The sequence below is a fragment of the Schistocerca nitens genome, chromosome 4, assembly GCF_023898315.1.
Source record: "Schistocerca nitens isolate TAMUIC-IGC-003100 chromosome 4, iqSchNite1.1, whole genome shotgun sequence".
Taxonomy (NCBI): domain Eukaryota; kingdom Metazoa; phylum Arthropoda; class Insecta; order Orthoptera; family Acrididae; genus Schistocerca; species Schistocerca nitens.
The window spans coordinates 874,409,720-874,430,064 of NC_064617.1; the positions used below are offsets into that span (position 1 = coordinate 874,409,720).

The 20,345-nt window shown below is 40.7% G+C and overlaps 1 protein-coding gene across 1 annotated transcript in view; it reads right to left on the reverse strand.

Annotated features, from left to right (window-relative positions):
- LOC126253366 (huntingtin-like) overlaps positions 1-20,345 on the reverse strand; it is a 549,449-nt gene that overhangs the window by 77,683 nt on the left and 451,421 nt on the right. The window contains exons 43-44 of the mRNA XM_049954640.1: positions 18,772-18,866; positions 7,083-7,192 (exon numbers count right to left, since the gene is read on the reverse strand). Coding sequence (XP_049810597.1) covers positions 7,083-7,192; positions 18,772-18,866 — 205 coding nt within the window. The remainder of the gene's footprint in view (positions 1-7,082; positions 7,193-18,771; positions 18,867-20,345) is intronic.

The following is a 20,345-nucleotide window of genomic DNA, read 5'->3' on the forward strand; positions in this document are numbered from 1 at the left end:
ATCACACAATAAATTTAATTCAGCCTGCACAACAAAAAGATGTAGGAACGTCAGTCACAAAAATGTGGAGGTATTTATGACGGTGGTTTGAAAAGTTCTCGGAATCACCAAGAGAGGTCAGCGTTAGCGCAATGAGTTGTTCACATGATATTCATTGGACTGTTGCCTGTAAACACGTGCTACATCAGTGTTCTTGGAAGAGAGCTCTGGCAGTGACGTGGCTCTGTTGTTGTTCCCACGCGGTGATTTGCGAAGATGGAAAAAAAATCGAGATTCAAGCAATGATTAAGTATTTTGCAAAGAAAGGTATGAAAGTAAAGCACATTCATATTGATTTCCAGAATACACTGGGAAACTCTGCTCCTTCCTATTCAACTGTTGCCAAGTGGTCAAAATGAATTTAAATTGTTCCCACGCGGTGATTTGCGAAGATGGAAAAAAAATCGAGATTCAAGCAATGATTAAGTACTTTGCAAAGAAAGGTATGAAAGTGAAGCACATTCATATCGATTTCCAGAATACACTGGTAAACTCTGCTCCTTCCTATTCAACTGTTGCCAAGTGGTCAAATGAATTTAAATTTGGTTTGGAGAGCTTAGATGATGATCTGCATAGTAGTCGGCCGAGATGTATCACTATTCCAGAAATCATTACAAAAGTGCACAAAATGGTCATGGAGGATCGCCAATTGTAAGTGCGTGAAATCGCTCACACTTACCAGATGTCATCTGACAGGGTATATCACATTTTAACTGAATAATTAGAAATGAAAAAATTATCTGCAAGACGGGTGTCGTGACTCTTGACGCACACCCGCACACATGTGCCATTGTCATGGCAAAATTACACGAACTAAGGTATTTATTGTTGCCACACCCGCCTTATTCACCTGATATGGCTCCTTCAGACTTCCATCTCTTCCCAAAACTGAAAATTTTTCGTGGTGGACAAAGATTCACTTCAAACAAAGAATTGATAGCCGGAGTTGACAACTATTTTGCAGGCCTGGAGGAAACTCATTTTCAAGATGGGATCAAGGCATTGGAACATTGTTGGACCAAGTGCATTAATCTTCAAGGAGACTACATTGAAAAATTAAAAAAAATGTTGTGATGTAAGTACTTTTTTTTCTATTCCATTCTGAAAACTTTTCAAACCATCCTTGTATTAGAAAACTAAGACATATCATGTGGTCAGTCAGAAAATACACTTCGATTAATGACAACTACAGTAACTTTTCAATTGAATTCATGAATATATTCAGTAAATACTTCTATTTGTAACAGTACAGGTTGAGTCTCATAAAAATAGATAATGGGTAAGAGTGTCTAGCATTAACAGGAAGAACTGTATATGGAGGCAAAAGTTAATTGAAACTTGAATTTCTTCAATATGTAAGCACTTTCAACAATATCTATATATAGTTAAACCACTAAACCATACTGCAAACAAGAGCTTCACTTCAAATGCAAAATGCTCCTCTAAACTAATGGTAAATGGTAGACCTGTTACAGATATCAGAGCCAAATGTGGTCACAGTGGTAGTGACATCAGTGGATTCTGCCACTGACTGACATCTGCCAAAGATGGCTGAGTGTTTCAGATCAGTAAGCCATCACATTAACAGTCACAATGCGGCCAATCCCATCCATAAAACAACTGGTGAAATTCAAAACAGTTTGTTTTCTTCAGTCAAGTTGGCCAATGTTCTGTGAAAAACTGATAAATTTAGTCGAATAAACAAGGACTTTTTGGCATCCTGAGCATAAAAAATATAAAACTCGGATATAGCTTGGAATCTATGGACTGAAGTTGCAGCTTTATTGGAAACCACAAGTGGACAAAATCTTTATCATAAAATATAAGTATAAATTATAACCTCAAAAAAAATTTGTTAAAGGGAGACAAGGGACATATCTTATGTTTAAAGTTACTCTAGTAGATCTTTTTTTGGGTATGGCAGGTGGGCATTAGCTGTTTACAAATTATTATTACTGATTACTGGTGTTTTTATGCCTGTAGGGTGGTGATTCTGTTACATAATGTGGTTTGCAAATGTGGTGTATGTGTTTCCACTTTTCAGGGCTTTAAATGTTCAGAGTATCATATTTTAAAATTTATGTTTGTCTTTCACACATATGCTGAATGACAGTCACTGAAGGTTAATAAAAATACATCTGTTTTGAAGAATTTATATGCAGTTGTGCAGAGAGTTTGTAATCTTGCTTTTCAATGCAACTGTGAATCATTGAGAGTATGCAATAGAACATTCTTCCTTGCATCTCATCTCATACATTTGTAAAACTTGTCTAGTTATTCCAGTAACTGAGGAAAGAGTGTACAGTGCTTGCCATGTTCTTTTCAAGACAGATATAGCTCATTCATTGTCTTTCTAATAGCCAAAGCTGTAATGCAAAGGTGTTGTGGTATCCATCCTGCCCAAGGATGTCGAACTCTAAACCTCCTTGATCACGCCAAAAACTTATCGAGGAGATTGACTGCACTGTCACCGAGCTGTTGGCTGATGTTTGATACTACTGGGCAACATGTGATGATGGTGTCTGATGACTCTTATCAGTGCTAGGGTGAATGCAGCCTAAGGGAAGTAGAGGCATGGGTCAAAAATAATAAATTTGAAATTAAACTTTGCAAAAACAAAACTAGTTAATTTCACCACAATACAATCTGTCCAACATATAAGTGGAATACTATGTATGGACCAAAAATTGGACATTGCAAACTGTGCCAAATTCCTTAGCATAGTAGTGAATAAAAGTATATTGTGGAGTAATCATGTGGATAGTATACCGAGTTGACTGAACAGTTTCATTCATGTCACTGGCATCATAACTGATCTGGCTTTAAAAACACTGTAACTAAGCATATTTTGTTCCAGTCATTAAGTGTAGTATAATTTCTGTGGGTCTGAGAAAACTAATCTATTCAAAGCTTTCGACTACAGACAATGGTCATCCAATCCGTGGTGGGAACTGAAAAGTAATAACACTTCAAACCTTTGTGTGGTAGGCTAAATCCAATGTTCATTCCAACTGTATACATGAGAGTCTAATTTTCACAAAGAGAAACCCACACCATCCTGAGGATAGTTGTTTCTTTCATCTTTGCGAGACTAGACACAGAGACAGTTACATGTTACATAACCGCAGACTAAAACTACACGAAAAAACTCCATATTAGATAGGCATGAAATTAATAAATAAAATCTGGAATGGGAACTGTGACCCAAATCTAAAAATATAGTGAAGGAAACTTGGAAAAATATCTGAAAAGCAAATGCTACTATAGTTTAGAAGATTTCTTGAATGATAACCATGTAAAATAGTGTGTTTATAGTAAAACCATATGTATTATACCCTGAGACTAATTTATTAATGATAACCATGTACAATAATAACTGAAGAAGCAACAACATGTGTACCATAACCTTAGATTAAATGTATTGCTCTCCAAGTAGTGTTAGAATTGACAAGTCACCTAGGTCACAATCTTTGATTGTATGAGTCGGGTTATGTCATAATAATGATTTCATTTGATTTGATACTTAACATGAGAATTTTTAACAGTTTAGTAGTATGGTGTGTGTGTGTGTGTGTGTGTGTGTATGTATGTGTGTGTGGTGGGGAAGAGATAGAATGTAGTTCATTATAAATCATTGTACATGAAAAACAAATCCTTAAGAAATCATGTAAACAGTTAGTATGTTAAGTCTTGCCATACTTTGTCACTGAAAGAGTGCACTATAACAGTAAAACTGATTCATTTCACATCATAGGTCAACATTATGAGTACATGAATGAAGAATACATTACACCTGCACAATTCAGAGAAGCTGGTATTGCTGGGAACAATTCAGATACACGGGCTTTGAAGCAGTCGCTGATGTCAAGCACATCAATTTAGGTAGCATTCTCAGCAACTGGGTGGTCCAGTTGCCTCTTCGCCAGTTTGACAGTGGCCATTCACGCTGACAGTCAGTTTGTTTGTGGTCATACCCACGCAGAATGGGGCACAGTGGTTGCAGCTAAGTTGGTAAATCAAATGGCTGTTTTCACAGGTGGTCCTGCTTTTGATGGGTTAGGAGGTGCCTGTGACAGGACTGGAGTAAGTGGCAGTGGGAGAATGTAAGGAACAGGTGTTTGCATCTGGGTCTATTGCAGGAATATGAGCTGTGGGGGCAAAGGATTGAGAGCAGCGTTGGAATCTAGCAGTGTTTTAATTGTGCCCGTCTGCCACTCAATGCTTCCTCTATGTGGTAAAAGAGAAGCAAACTACCGTTTTCAAATTGTTGTTATTTGATCCCACATTTTCTATATCACAAGTAAATCAATTAGACCTGCTCATGTACATAACAAGGACATCTTTCACTTCATTGTTGGGAAGTAGTTTGAAGTTCTTACTTTTTGATAAAAACAGCTGCAATATAAAGGCAGATAAAAATTATACATACAATAGCATCTGAACGGGGCCAAAATTTATACACAAACAATAATATTTGCTTTAAAGAAACACATAGCCATTTGACTGTTTCATTGTATATTTAAGTTCCACCCAGGCTTCAGCCTTTTATGCCATTTTCAAGCACTTGATTATATGTCTTTAACATACACTATGTGATCAAAAGTATCAGGACAACTGGTTGAAAATGACTTACCATTTGTGGCACCCTCCACCGGTAATGCTGGAATTCAACATGGTGTTGGGTCACCCTTAGCCTTGATGACAGCTTACACTCTCGCAAGCATATGTTCAATCACGTACTGAAAGGTTTCTTGGGGAATGGCAGCCCATTCTTCACGGAGTGCTGCACTGAGGAGAGGTATCAATGTTGGTTGGAGAGGCCTGGCACGAAGTCAGCATTCCAAAACATCCCAAAGGTGTTCTACAGGATTCAGGTCAGGACTCTGTGCAAGCCAGTCCATTACAAGGATGTTATTGTCGTGTAACCCCTCCACCATAGGCCATGCATCATGAACAGGTGCTCGATCACTTTGAAAGATACAATCGCCATCCCTGAATTGCTCTTCAACAATGGGAAGCAAGAAGGTGCTTAGAACATCAATGTAGGCATGTGCTGTGATAGTGCCATGCAAAACAACAAGGGCGTACAAGCCCCCTCCATGAAAAATACAACCACACCATAATACCACCTGCTCCGAATTTTACTGTTGGCACTACACATGCTGGCAGATGACATTCACCGGGCATTCGCCATACCCACACCTTGCCATCAGATCGCCACATTGTGTACCATGATTCATCACCCCACATAACGTTTTTCCACTGTTCAATTGTCCAATGTTTACACTCCTTACACCAAGTGGGGCATCATTTGGCATTTACTGGCATGCTGTGTGGCTTATGAGCAGCCGCTCGACAATGAAATCCAAGTTTTCTCACCTCTCGCCTAACTGCCAAAGTACTTGCAGTGCATCCTAATGCAGTTTGGAATTTCTGTGTGGTGGTCTGGATAGATGTCTGCCTATTACACATTAAGACCCTGTTCAACTGTCAGCAATCTATCAGTCAACAGACGAGGTCGACCTGTACGCTTTTGTGCTGTATGTGTCCCTTCACAATTCTACTTCACTATCACATCGGAAACAGTGGACCTAGGGATGTTTAGGAGTGTGGAAATCTCACATACAGACGTATGAAACACGTGACATGCAATCACTTGACCACGTTTGAAGCCTGTGAGTTCCATGGAGCACCACATTTTGCTCTCTCATGATGTCTAATGACTACTGAGGTCGCTGATATGGAGTACCAGACAGTAGGTGGCGGCACAATGCACCTAATATGAAAAATGTATGTTTTGAGGGTGTCCAGATACTTCTGAGCACATGGTGTATATTATAAGACACTTGACATGTCAAGATCAAAGTTGGCTATAAATTAAAAAAATGTTGGTCCCCACAAAATGCCTGATATAAAACCACCGTCTTATAACAGGTCAGTAAGTAACTGTGCAAGCACGTCATATTTAACAAAAATAGGCTTAAGTTGGTAAATAAAAGATGAGCACATGTCCATAAAATGTACTGGCGGTGTGTTCCTTTAAAAAATATTGTATGACTGTTGCTAAGCAACATCAAAAACTGTTTAATGATACTTGTGTAAACAATTAGAACACTATTAGTTTTATTTATGAAATGGACCCAGTCTGACATCTTTAACCACATGTTACATGGATGTTATTTTTTCTGTCCATAATGAACATTATTCTTAGAAAACGCATAATTTATTTCATTCTCTAACTTGCAAGATTTTTTAGGTACTTGTGTACATGTAACACATGCAAATGACCTATTTATTTATGTTTTTCACATCCCAACCCTCATTTACATCACTATTTCAAAGCTAAGCTTTTCAATTTCATAAGGTCTTCAAAATTGCATTGTGAATCTCCTTTTTTCTCTATGAGTCCACAGTAATAACTGGCTTCGATTCACCAGTCTTCTTTTGATACCTTTCTCCTAGTCTCCTAGTTTCCTTTCCCCCCTTATCCTTTCAACTAAATCACACAATTCAGATTCCATGCAAACTGCACGTCTCACTGGCCTGATTGTGCAAAATGATTCACAGGTCAGAGAAAGATAAGGGTGTTAACCACCGACTGGGACATACCTCAAGAAGCAACATTTTCTGCAATCTGTCTTTTCTATCTCTGAAAAAATACTGCTCCATTTATATACATGTAATAGTCAAAATTATTTAAAACAACAAATCAGTTAACTAAACACTCATAATTATAGCTGCAGCAATTATGTAATGAACTATGTGACAGAGAACTGTCAGAAGCTATTCAAAGGTGTTGTCAGATTATGCAAGGTGCTGTACTGTGCAACTTCTTTTTGTTCTGCAATTTTCAAAAACCGACTGTTAATTCTACTGAATGATTGAACATTGATGATACATTATTACTGAAATCAGTACCTTCAAAACATTTTCACTGAGTGAACATAAGTGAAAGAACAATGTATCAAACAAATTAGTCATTGTCAAATAATAAATTTATTCTCAGAAAGAGGCGATTAAAATATTTCATGCAGATTACATACTTGCGGAGCTGTCCACTGTGTATACAGGTCAAGAAGAAAATGTAGGCAAGATGTAAGATCAAGGCCACTTGCTGCTAAGCACTGCTCTCGTTCAAGACATTTTGTAGATACTGTAATCAAAATTAGAGACCACTTGGCACTTTTCCAAATTACTTATACAAAAAAAATTAAGTATGCATTCATAATTACAATCACAATAAATATGTAATGTACAATATGACACAGATCATCAGAGGCTATCCAAAGGCATTGTCAAGATAATGGAGAAAGCCGACTACAACTGAAAAAAGTAGCATACTGTGTAGCTTCTTTGTGCAGAAGTAAGTAAAAACAGTTTGGGTGATAAATTGCTGGTTCTTATTACATAAAGAATGGTTGAAATTTTTGCTAAGCATAATGTATCCTATTGAGGGTGAAAGAGATCACTCGCCAAATAGCAGAAGTGTTGAGTTGTCGACAGGCACGCATGCACGCACGCATGTGCTCTCTCTCTCTCTCTCTCTCTCTCTCTCTCTCTCTCTCACACACACACTCACTCACACACACACACACACACACACACACACACACACACACACACACACACCTGTCCCCTTACATAATGCCAGCTGGACACACAATGTTCGGATTGGATTTCAGTGATTGGACCAGGGTGGGATGGTGGTTGTGTCAGGTGGGGTGGTTAGAGGCAGAGAGAGGTGGAAGGCAGGAAGAGGAGTGGGTTGTGGTGGGTAGCTAGCAGCTTGGAGGGAGGCAATCAGTTTGCTGGCTAGGAATGTAGGACAGAGGAGGGTGGCAGATGTGCAGCCTAGGCATGTGATGTATGGTTGCCAGAGCTGGTGGGGAGCTGCACATGATGAACGTCACATGCATGCATGAACTGCGAGGTAAGAACAGGCAAAGGTGAAACCATTGGGTGAGGGTGTGGGGGCAGTGGGTTAATGGAGACTGATGCCAGGAGGACTATAGGAGGATAACTACCATCTACATAGTTCAGAAAAGCTGGTGGTGGACGGAACAACCCAGATGGCCCAGGTTGTGATGAAGCACCCATTGAAATCAAGTGTGTTGTCCTCAGATACATGTTGTACCACTTGCTAGTCAACACTGCTCTTGGCCACAGTTTGGCCGTGGCCAATCATTCTCATGGACAAAACTGTTGGGCAGTGATTGCAGCAGAGCTGGCAAACAACATGCCTGCTGCTACAAGTCACTACTTCAGTGGGTTGGGACAAACCTGTGACATGTCATGAGTAGGACCAGATGGGTTGGGAGTGAGACTGGCATAGGGCTGGACTAAGTTGTTGTGTAGGTTTGGTGGATGGCAAAATATCTCTTTATAAGGAGAAGGAAGGAACTATTACTTCTACTTCTACTTCTACTTCTACATCTACAACTACACAATTAATCTGCTATTCACAATAATGTGCCTGGCAGAGGGTTCAATGAATCACCTTCAAGCTGTCTCTCTATTGTTCCATTCTCGACGGCAGGTGGGAAAAACTAGCACTAAAATTTTTCTGTGTGAGCCCTGATTGCCCTTATTTTATCTTGATGATCATTTCTCCCTATGTAGGTAGGTGTCAACAGAATGTTTTCGTAACTGGAGGAGAAAACTGGTGACTGATATTTCATGACAAGATCCCGTCGCAATGAAAAATGTCTATGCTTTAATGACTGCCACTCCAATTCATGTATCATGTCTGTGCACTGTCTCACCTATTTCGCAATAATACAAAATGAGCTGCCTTTCTTTGAACTTTTTCAATGTCATCCGTCAGTCCCACCTTATGCGGATCCTACACTGCAATACTCCAGCATAGGGCAGACAAGAGTGGTGTAAGCAGTCTCTTTACTAGACCTTTTGCACCTTCTAAGTGTTCTGCCAATGAATCTCAGTCTTTGGTTTGCTCTACCCACAACACTATCTATGGGATTGTTCCAATTTAGGTTATATGTAACTGAATTTACGGCCTTCAGATTTGTGCTACTTATTGCGTAATTGAAATTTAGCGAATTTCTTTTAGTACTCATGTGAATAACTTCACACTTTTCTTTATTCAGGGTCAATTGCCACATTTTGCACCATACAGATACCTTATCTAAATCATTTTACAATTTGTTTCGGTCATCTGATGATTTTACAAGACGGTAAATGACAGCATCATCTGCAAACAATCTAAGATGGCTCCTAAGATTGTCTCCTATGTTGTTAATATACCGTAGATCAGGAACAATAGAGGACCTATACGCTTCCTTGGGGAACACTGGATATTACTTCTGTTTTACTTGACGACTTTCCATCTATTACTACGAACTGAGACCTTTCTGACAGGAAATCATGAATCGAGTCACACAATTGAGGTGATATTCCATAGGCACACAGTTTGATTCGAAAACACTTGTGAGAAACAGAGTTGAAAGCCTTCTGGAAATCTAAAAATATGGAATCAATTTGACATCCCCTGTCGATAGCACTCATTACTGATGAGTATAAAGAGCTAGTTGTGTTTCACAAGAATGATATTTTCTGAATCCCAGCTGACTGTGTGTCAATAAATAGTTTTCTAAGAGGTAATTCATAATTTTTGAACACAGTATGTGTTCCAAAACACTACTGCAAATCGACATTAGTGATATGGGCCTATAATTCACAGATTACTCCTATTTCCCTTTTTGGGCGTTGGTGTGACTTGAGCAATTTTCCAGTCTTTAGGTACGGATCTTTCTATGAGCGAGTGATTGTATATAATTGCTAAATATGGAGCTATTGTATCAGCATACTCTGAAAGGAACCTGACTGGTATACAATCTGGACCTGAGGCCTTGCCTTCATTAAGTGATTTAAGCTGCTTTCCTACACTGAGGCTATCTACTGCTATGGATTCCTGATTGGAATTCAGAAATATTTACTTTGTCTTCTTTGGTGAAGGAGTTTCTAAAAAGTGTGTTTAATAACTCTGCTTTAGTGACTTCACAGTCGTTATCACACAGTGAAGGTACTGACTGCATATTATCACTGGTGTGCTTTATGTATGACCAGAATCTCTCTGGGTTTTCTGCCATCAATACTATCTCTTTGAAATCATTCCACATCTTTTCTATGCTTACGTGAACAGTTCGGAAAGGGTGGCGACTGTCTCTTAAAGGCGTTAAGAGCATTTTTATCAGCTTTTTTAAATAGATGTACTTTGTGTTTCTTTTTGATGGTTGTGGGTGTATTCAGCCTAGTTGCAACTGCCGTGTGGTTGCTAATCCCTGTATCCGTCATGGTACTCATTATTTGTGCAGGATTATTTGATGCTAAAAGGTCAAGAACGCTTCCACAACCATTTACACTTCAAGTGGGCTCATGAACTAATTGTTTAAAATAATTTTCTCAGAAAGCATTCAATACAATTTCGGATGATGTATTATGCCTGCCACTGGCTTTATACATATAATTTTTCCAACATATCAAGGGTAGATTGAAGTCACCACCAACTATAATTGTATGAATGGGGTACCTATTTGAAATTACACTCAAGTTTTCTTTGAACTGTTCACCAACAATATCTTCTGAGTTGGGGGGTCAGTAAAATGATCCAATTAATGGTTTAGTCTGATTGTCAAGTATAACCTCTACCCATACTGTTTCGCAGGAATTATCTACTTCAATTTCACTACAAGGTAAACTACTTCTGACAGCAATAAATACTCCACCACCAACTGTATTTAATCTATCCGTTCTGAACACTGTTAGAATGTTTGAAAAAATTTTGGCTGAGCTTATTTCCGGCTTTAGACAGCTTTCCGTACCTATAACTATTTGAGCTTCTGTGCTTTTCTATTAGGGCTTGGAGCTCTGGTTCTTTCCCAACACATATATGACAATTTACAACTACAATACTGATTTTTGCTACAACTACCTTACTGTGTTTTACCTACCCCCTTTTAGATGGACACCCTATCTGTGGTTTCCTGAGACCCTCTAATCTAAAAAACTGCCCAGTCCCTTCCATACAGCTCCCATTACCCATGTAGCCACTTCCTGTGTGTAGTGGACTACTGACCTATTAAGCGGAACCCAGAATCCCACCGATTGCGCAAATTAAGGAATCTGCAGCTTACATAGTCACACAACCACCTGAGCCTCTGATTCAGATCCTTCACTCCATGCTATACCAAAGGACCACAGTCGGTTCTATCGAAGATGCTGCAGATGGTGAGCTCCGACTCAATCTCCCAAGCATGACTGGCAGTCTTTACCATTTCCACTAGCCGCCCAAAACCAGAGAGAATCTCCTTCGATTCAAAGCAACACAGCGTCATTGGTACTGACATGAGCCACATCCTGCAATTGGCTGCACCCTGTACTCTTCATGACAATCGGAAGCACCCTTTCCACATCTGGAATGACCCCTCCGGTTATGCCCATGGAGTGCACACTGGCTTCCTGCCCCTCCTTGGCAGCCATGTTACTGAGGGGCTCCATCACGTGCCTAACGATGGAGCTCCCAGCTACCAACAAACCCACCCTCTGTGAATGCCCAGACCTCGTGGGCCGAGAAGCTTCCTCTGGAACATGGTGAACGACTGCATCCAGTTTAGAGACTGCCAGCCACAGATAAAGCCCAAAACCTGTTCGTCAATTTAACTGGGGAGGCCCTACGATCGGCCCCTCGAGAGTCTTTTGCTACCTGCCAGACTTTGGAATGATTTCCCACTCAACTACGGGTGAGGGGTCAACCTCAGTGCAGGCAGTACCCAGGGCAGCCACAGAAGAGAACCGATCGGGGGACATGTGTGACGTGCTCGAAGTCCCTTGCATCCCCGTGTTCGACCCCCCCAAGTGATGCCCTTTGGCACCGGCCTCAAGCTGTTTGACAGAAGCCAACACTGCTTGGAACTGTGAATGGAGGGTCACCAACTCAGCTGGCACCTCTACACAGCAATCACAGCTCCTACCCTTACTGAAGTCACTCCTCTTTGAAGCTCGTAAAAATATGTAACAAACGAACAGTGTACTTGGCTTATTAGCAGCAGGAACTCGAAGTGCACTCTCAATGACAATCTAACTTGTTTAGGCTGTCTCTCATTTCAGGACATGATGATAGATAACCAAAGCCCTGAAGAAGGTTGTGGTTCAGTTGTTCCAGTACAGAGTGATGAAGGAGGCATTCCTTTATAGCCAATTCTTTAGGAAGTTGCATGGATTAAGGACATATGAGGAAATGGCATGGGAAATCTGTTTGCACACTAAGTGTGCTCTGTGGTGCCTGTCTTTGAAGGTATTTGTGAGAACTTCAGCGTACTGGGCAAGGGACTTCTCGTCATGGTAGATGTGCTGTCCACAGGTAGACAAGCTGTATGGGAGCAATTTTTTGGTGTGGAAGGGATGACAGCTGTAGGTACTGTTGTTGGTTAGTGGGTTTAATATGGTCAGAGGTGTGGATGGCACCATCAGAGAGGTGGAGTTCAACGTCCAGGAAGGTGACACTTCGGGTTAAGAAGGATCAACTGAATTAAATGGGAGGGGAGGTGTTGAGGTTGTGGAGAAATAAGGGTAGGTGAGACCAGATTGTGAAGATATCATCAATTAACCTGAACCAGACAAGGGATTTGGGGTTTTTGGAGGTTAGGGATCTTTCCTCCATATGGCCCATTCAAAGGTTGGAATAGGAAGGTGATATGTGGATGTCCATAGCTGTTCTGTCGATTTGCTTAGATACGTTCCCCTCAAAGGAGAAGTAGATGTATGTCAGAATATAGTTTGTATGGTGTCTGAGGAATAAAAGTGGTTGGTATCTTTGATATGAGAGGCTAGGTTTTGGCAATTGGTTGGAGGTGTTGACCAAAAAGAATGGAAATTCTTTCACTAGAAGCACAATAACCAGCTACAATGTGGTGTTCATGATTGCTGGGTTTTTGGATTGTTTGAGAGAATGTGGAAGGTGGCTGTCCATGGTGCCACTGGGATGAGGGAGGAGAAGAACTCAAGAGAGAAGTTCTGGGGTGGGGCTAAGGATTTCAGTAGGTGCTGGAGCTATGTTGCACATCTAAGATGGGATCACTACAGCAGAGCATGTATGTGGAGAATTCAATTGATGTAAATCTTCTGTCAGATAGTCACAAAGTTGACTACCCAGGCAGCTGAGCATAACATGCTTGATTTCGATGGCTGCTTCACAATCCATACCATCTTGATTCTTACCTCCACCACCAGATTTTCTGAACTATGCAGATTGCAGTTATCCTTGCAACAAATCCTTCACTCCCGTAACCCTCCTGGCATCAGTGTCTCTTAACATACTGCCCAAGTCCTCCACCCAAGACTTTCACCTTTCTCTGTCCTACCACCCCATCCCACTTCATGTCTCCAGTTCACCTTCATTACAAGTTGCTCCTCATTGGCTCTGGCACCCGTTCATCACATGCCTAACCCATGCACCTGGGCCCCCTCTCTTCCACATTCCTAGCCAGCAGACCAGCTGCCTCCCTCTGAGATGTTACCTACCCACCCTAAACCCTGTTCCTGCTGCCCTTCTCTGTCTCTCTCCAATCACTCAATTCAAAACAATTGACATTCCACCCTAGTCCAGCCACCGAACCGCAATTCAGTTCCAGCATTGTACATCCAGAGTGTGTGTGTGTGTGTGTGTGTGTGTGTGTGTGTGTGTGTGTGTGTGTGTGTGTGTGTGTGTACTCTGGCTCGAGAAAGGAATTATTCTGAAAGCTAGCAAGTTTTCTTTCTCTTTCATGTGTCTGTCAACAGCCCAACACTTCTGCTATTCTGGGAGCACTCTCCTAAAGTATTTACAGTCTATCAGAACATTTAGAATATATTTATGCTATTAAGAAGTGTCCACAATTAGATATTCAAGAATATTAAACTAAAACTGCTGTAAGGATAAACAGAAGTGTAGTAAGATAAAGGATACTGCATACAATATTTTACAATGTTGTAAATACCATTAAAATATTTTAAATGCTCATTGTACCTTAGTGAAAACAAGGCCATGTTGTGACCTACTGAAATGGTTGTATGTACAGGGCTATTACAAATGATTGAAGCGATTTCGTAAATTCACTGTAGCTCCATTCATCGACATATGGTCACGACACACTACAGATACGTAGAAAAACTCATAAAGTTTTGTTCGGCTGAAGCTGCACTTCAGGTTTCTGCTGCCAGAGCACTCGAGAGCGCAGTGAGACAAAATGGCGACAGGAGCCGAGAAAGCGTATGTCGTGCTTGAAATGCACTCACATCAGTTGGTCATAACAGTGCAACGACACTTCAGGACGAAGTTCAACAAAGATCTACCAACTGCTAACTCCATTCGGCGATGGTATGCGCAGTTTAAAGCTTCCGGATGTCCTTGTAAGGGGAAATCAACGGGTCGGCCTGCAGTGAGCGAAGAAACGGTTGAACGCGTGCGGGCAAGTTTCACGCGTAGCCCGTGGAAGTCGATGAATAAAGCAAGCAGGGAGCTAAACGTACCACAGCCGATGGTTTGGAAAATCTTACGGAAAAGGCTAAAGCAGAAGCCTTACCGTTTACAATTGCTACAAGCCCTGACACCCGATGACAAAGTCAAACGCTTTGAATTTTCGGCGCGGTTGCAACAGCTCATGGAAGAGGATGCGTTCAGTACGAAACTTGTTTTCAGTCATGAAGCAACATTTTTTCTTAATCAAAAGATTAAAAAAAAACAGCCGACCAGTTGCAAAGGATAAAGTAATCTTTACCTAGGTTTCAATAGATATAAATCTATCTTCTTCAGAAGATGGCAGTATTACATTAACATGGAGTGAAGTATCCTAGTCGTTTTTACAAACATTTACATAACTCAGTTAATCCAAATAAAAGTGAACAGACACAATGTGCGAATCTGGGCGGTAGAGAATCCTCACGCATTCGTGCAGCAAACTCGCAATTCACCAAAAGTTAACGTGTTTTGTGCAATCTCACGGTTTAAAGTTTACGGCCCCTTTTTCTTCTGCGAAAAAAACTTTACAGGACATGTGTATCTGGACATGCTGGAAAATTGGCTCATGCCACAACTGGAGACCGACAGCGCCGACTTCATCTTTCAACAGGATGGTGCTCCACCGCACTTCCATCATGATGTTCGGCATTTCTTAAACAGGAGATTGGAAAACCGATGGATCGGTCATGGTGGAGATCATGATCAGCAATTCATGTCATGGCCTCCACGCTCTCCCGAGCTAACCCCATGCGATTTCTTTCTGTGGAGTTATGTGAAAGATTCAGTGTTTAAACCTCCTCTACCCAGAACTGCAAGATCGCATCAACGATGCTTTTGAACTCATTGATGGGGACATGCTGTGCAGAGTGTGGGAGGAACTTGATTATCGGCTTGATGTCTGCCGAATCACTAAAGGGGCACATATCGAACATTTGTGAATGCCTAAAAAAACTTTTTGAGTTTGTGTATGTGTGTGCAAAGCATTGTGAAAATATCTCAAATAATAAAGTTATTGTAGAGCTGTGAAATCGCTTCAATCATTTGTAATAACCCTGTATTTACTGACTTTTTGAAAAGTGCTTCCAGCAAGTAGAAAATTGTAAGTTCATCTAAAAAAAGGTGACAATTTCACTGTGCATTCAGAGAAAGTTGCTGAGAGTGGGAAAAGTATCTTCACAGAATAAACCCCCAAACCCCCCCTCCCCCCAATCCACCCACCCATTCCCTAGCACATAAACATAGTCTGTTTCTTTATATACAATTACAGTACATTTATCATACCAGTACACTTGTAACTGGTGCTTTAACATCTGTAACATACTTTATCTGTGTATATTATTAAACACTGGAGACCATAAATAATTTATTTTTAATCACTTCACACTTTTCAATATACATTCAGACATTAAAACAAACTGCTTTCCCCTGATCCATTACAAACAATATTTTGCAGTGATAACTGCACTGTTTATTTTAATCCAAGCCTACATAGTGACCAAATATAGACTTCATATTATCTTTCTGAAGTGGTTTTTATCAGAAGTACAATACACAGTCAGACTACTAAAAGTATCTTCTGGTTTTAGTGAATAAAGAGATCTCACTGTAAGTGGTTACTGATTTAGCTGTGTATCCGAGTGCATGATCAAAACATGTGTATCACATGAGATAATTTGAAACATGCAAAGAGGGAGAGAAATAAATATTCAAGACAGAGGAAGTATCTGAAAGACAGAAATCGGAAGATGTGATGTACACATACAAACAAATAACTAAAATTTCAGAAAAATCGGTTGATTTATTCAAGAAAAATAGTTTTACAAACGGAGCACATCAATAACGCAATGTTCCATTTCTGGCCCTTATGCTTGGCATTGATTGACAGAGTTGTTAGATGTTCTCCTGAGGAATATTGTACCAAATTTTGTCCAATTGCCACCTTTGATTGTCAAAATGTCAAGCTGATTGGAGGACCCTACCCATAATGTTCAAAACATCCTCAACTGGCGAGAAATCCGACAACATTGCTGACCAAGTCAGAGTTTGGTAAGCACAAAGACAAGCGGTAGGAACTCTCACGCTGCACGGGCAGCCATTATCTTGCTGAAATGTAAGCTCAGGATGGCTTACCTCCACATATTGCTGTGTTGTAAGTGTGCCACAGATGACAACCAAAGGAGTTCTGCTATGAAATGAAATGGCACCCAAAACTATCACTCCTAGCTGTTGGCTGTATGACAGGCGACAGTCAAATTGGTATCCCATCGCTGACCGAGACATCTGTGGACACATCATCGCTGGTCATCAGGGCTCAATTTGAAGTGGGACTCATCACTGAAGACAATTCTACTCCAGTCAATGAGATTCCAGGCCAAATGTGCTCAATATCACTGCATATGGACTCATCGGTTTACACAGGCCAAAGGTAATTGGCGCAAGGGGTGTTGCCTTTTCTGTGACTGGCCTATTAATGGTCTCTGTGGTCACTGAAGCACCAGTTGCACATTGGCTTTCCTCACAAGCCACAGACTAAGAATAATCGAATGGACTAGTGCAATGAAGACAGAGTCAAAACCAGTATAGAAACATAACTACATGGTTATTACAAATGATTGAAGCGATTTCACAGCTCTACAATAACTTTATTATTTGAGATATTTTCACAATGCTTTGCACAGACATACAAAAACTCAAAAAGTTTTTTTAGGCATTCACAAATGTTCGATATGTGCCCCTTTAGTGATTCGGCAGACATCAAGCTGATAATCAAGTTTCTCCCATACTCGGCGCAGCATGTCCCCATCAATGAGTTTGAAAGCATCGTTGATGCAAGCTCGCAGTTCTGGCACGTTTCTTGGTAGAGGAGGTTTAAACACTGAATCTTTCACATAACCCCACAGAAAGAAATCGCATGGGGTTAAGTCGGGAGAGCGTGGAGGCCATGACATGAATTGCTGATCATGATCTCCACCACGACAGATCCATCGGTTTTCCAATCTCCTGTTTAAGAAATGCCGAACATCATGATGGAAGTGCGGTGGAGCACCATCCTGTTGAAAGATGAAGTCGGCGCTGTCGGTCTCCAGTTGTGGCATGAGCCAATTTTCCAGCATGTCCAGATACACGTGTCCTGTAACGTTTTTTTCGCAGAAGAAAAAGGGGCCATAAACTTTAAACCGCGAGATTGCACAAAACACGTTAACTTATGGTGAATTGCGAATTTGCTGCACGAATGTGTGAGGATTCTCTATCGCCCAGATTCGCACATTGTGTCTGTTCACTTCACCATTAAGAAAAAATGTTGCTTCATCACTGAAAACAAGTTTCGCACTGAACGCATCCTCTTCCATGAGCTGTTGCAACTGCGCCGAAAATTCAAAGCGTTTGACTTTGACATCGGGTGTCAGGGCTTGTAGCAATTGTAAACGGTAAGGCTTCTGCTTTAGCCTTTTCCGTAAGATTTTCCAAACCGTCGGCTGTGGTACTTTTAGCTCCCTGCTTGCTTTATTGGTCGACTTCCGCGGGCTACGCGTGAAACTTGCCCACACGCATTCAACCGTTTCTTCGCTCACTGCAGGCCAACCCGTTGATTTCCCCTTACAGAGGCATCCAGAAGCTTTAAACTGCGCATACCATCGCCGAATGGAGTTAGCAGTTGGTGGATCTTTGTTGAACTTCGTCCTGAAGTGTCGTTGCACTGTTATGACTGACTGATGTGAGTGCATTTCAAGCACGACATACGTTTTCTCGGCTCCTGTCGCCATTTTGTCTCACTGCGCTCTCGAGCGCTCTGGCGGCAGAAACCTGAAGTTCGGCTTCAGCTGAACAAAACTTTATGAGTTTTTCTACATATCTGTAGTTTGTCGTGACCATATGTCAATGAATGGAGCTACAGTGAATTTATGAAATCGCTTCAATCATTTGTAATAGCCCTGTATTATGGCATTTTTTGTCTACAATAACCTTTATTAGATATGTTATAGAACCTATGATGCAATTATATTTTCTGCACACCATACATCAATGAGACAAGAGAAGGGAGAAATGCTTAGTTTTCAAACACATTTTACCAAATACATCATACAGCATATGGACTAAATGTGGACACGCAGAAAGCTTATTATCTGCTGTAATAAGAGCCATTTACTAATAAAATACAGCCTTTTCCATTTCTTCTCTCTTAGATTAGTCCATTCGTTATGCCTTATTATCCATACCTGTTCCTTTATTTTGTTCCACTGAAGTAGCATTTTCTTCTAATATCCTTGTTGCAGTCCAAAGATATTCTATAGAAACTTGACTATAGCCATACCTATGAAACATGAATCACATTATCATTAGGATGTAAACACATGGTAGAATTATTCTCTTACTTGAAATTGAATGAACTACATTCACTTCATGAAAGCAATGATGAATTATTTCTCATATTCCACTAACTAATCCCTTGAGACCCTCTGGCTACAATTGTGTCCATTAACTAATACTGTGTCTTAGCTGCAACAGAAGTATTTTTTCCCAATGGAAATATCAGATACAAATTTGTGAATATTTAACCTTCTAATCATGCGTAAGTGCTGCCAACTGTTGGGCATCACTATGAAAACATCAGCAAGTCAATGTAGCAGTGTGCTGCAGCTAATGACCACTAGAATACACAGGTCTGGTTCGTTCGCTATATTCCACTGTATAATTGAACACTGTAATTGTTATTTGGCATGGTAATTACTGAATGATCAATATACTACTTATTACAATAAAGAATATTTCATAATTAGTTGTTTAAGTCCATAATATGAAAGCAAGTGTACAAAATATATTTTGAAAATGGGTAAATATTTTTGTATAAATTTTGCACCTAAAATCATTAAAAAAGCACCTAAAAATATTGCCACAAAAAAAAAGTTTTTCTTCCTCCAGAAAAAATACAGGTCTGAAAGGGCTAATGTGTAAAATGTGTGTCAAGTGCAGCAAACAATGGAAAACCCAGGATGAAACAACGATAATACCATGAAAAGAACAGATCACCACCTTCCACACGTCAGAGATGCTGAGGCGCAGACAGGCACAGCAAAAAGACAGTCAAAAAAGACTTTCATGGGTAGCCCTGCCTTTGATGGGGTAGATGATGTTAGTGATTGGACTGGAGTAGGTGTTGGTAGGAGGATGTATGGGACAGGCCTTGCATCTGTGTCTATTACAGGGGTATGAGCCATGAGGTAAGAGATGGGGAGCAGCGGTTGTGTAGGGATGGACAAGTATATTGTGTAGGTTCGGTGGATGGCGGAATACCACTGTAGGAGGAGTGGGAAGGATAGTGGGCAAGACATTTCTCATTTCAGGGCACAGTGAGAGGTAATCGAAACCCTGACGGAGAATGTGATTAGTTGCTCCAGTCCTGGGTGGTACTGAGTTACAATGGGAATGCTCCTCTGTGGCCAGACTGCGGGACTTTGGGAGGCGGTGAGAGACTGGAAAGATAAGGCACGGTAGATTTGTTTTTGTACAAGGTTAGGAGGATAATTACGGTCAGTGAAGGCTTCAGTGAGACGCTCGGTGTATTCCGAGAGGGACTGCTCGTCACTGCAGATGTGATGACCATGGGTTGATAGGCTGTACGGAAGGGACTTCTTACAAGGGAACCTCCCCATCACACCCCCCTCAGATTTAGTAATAAGTTGGCACAGTGGATAGGCCTTGAAAAACTGAACACAGATCAATCGAGAAAACAGGAAGAAGTTGTGTGGAACTATGAAAAAATAAGCAAAATATACAAACCGAGTAGTACATG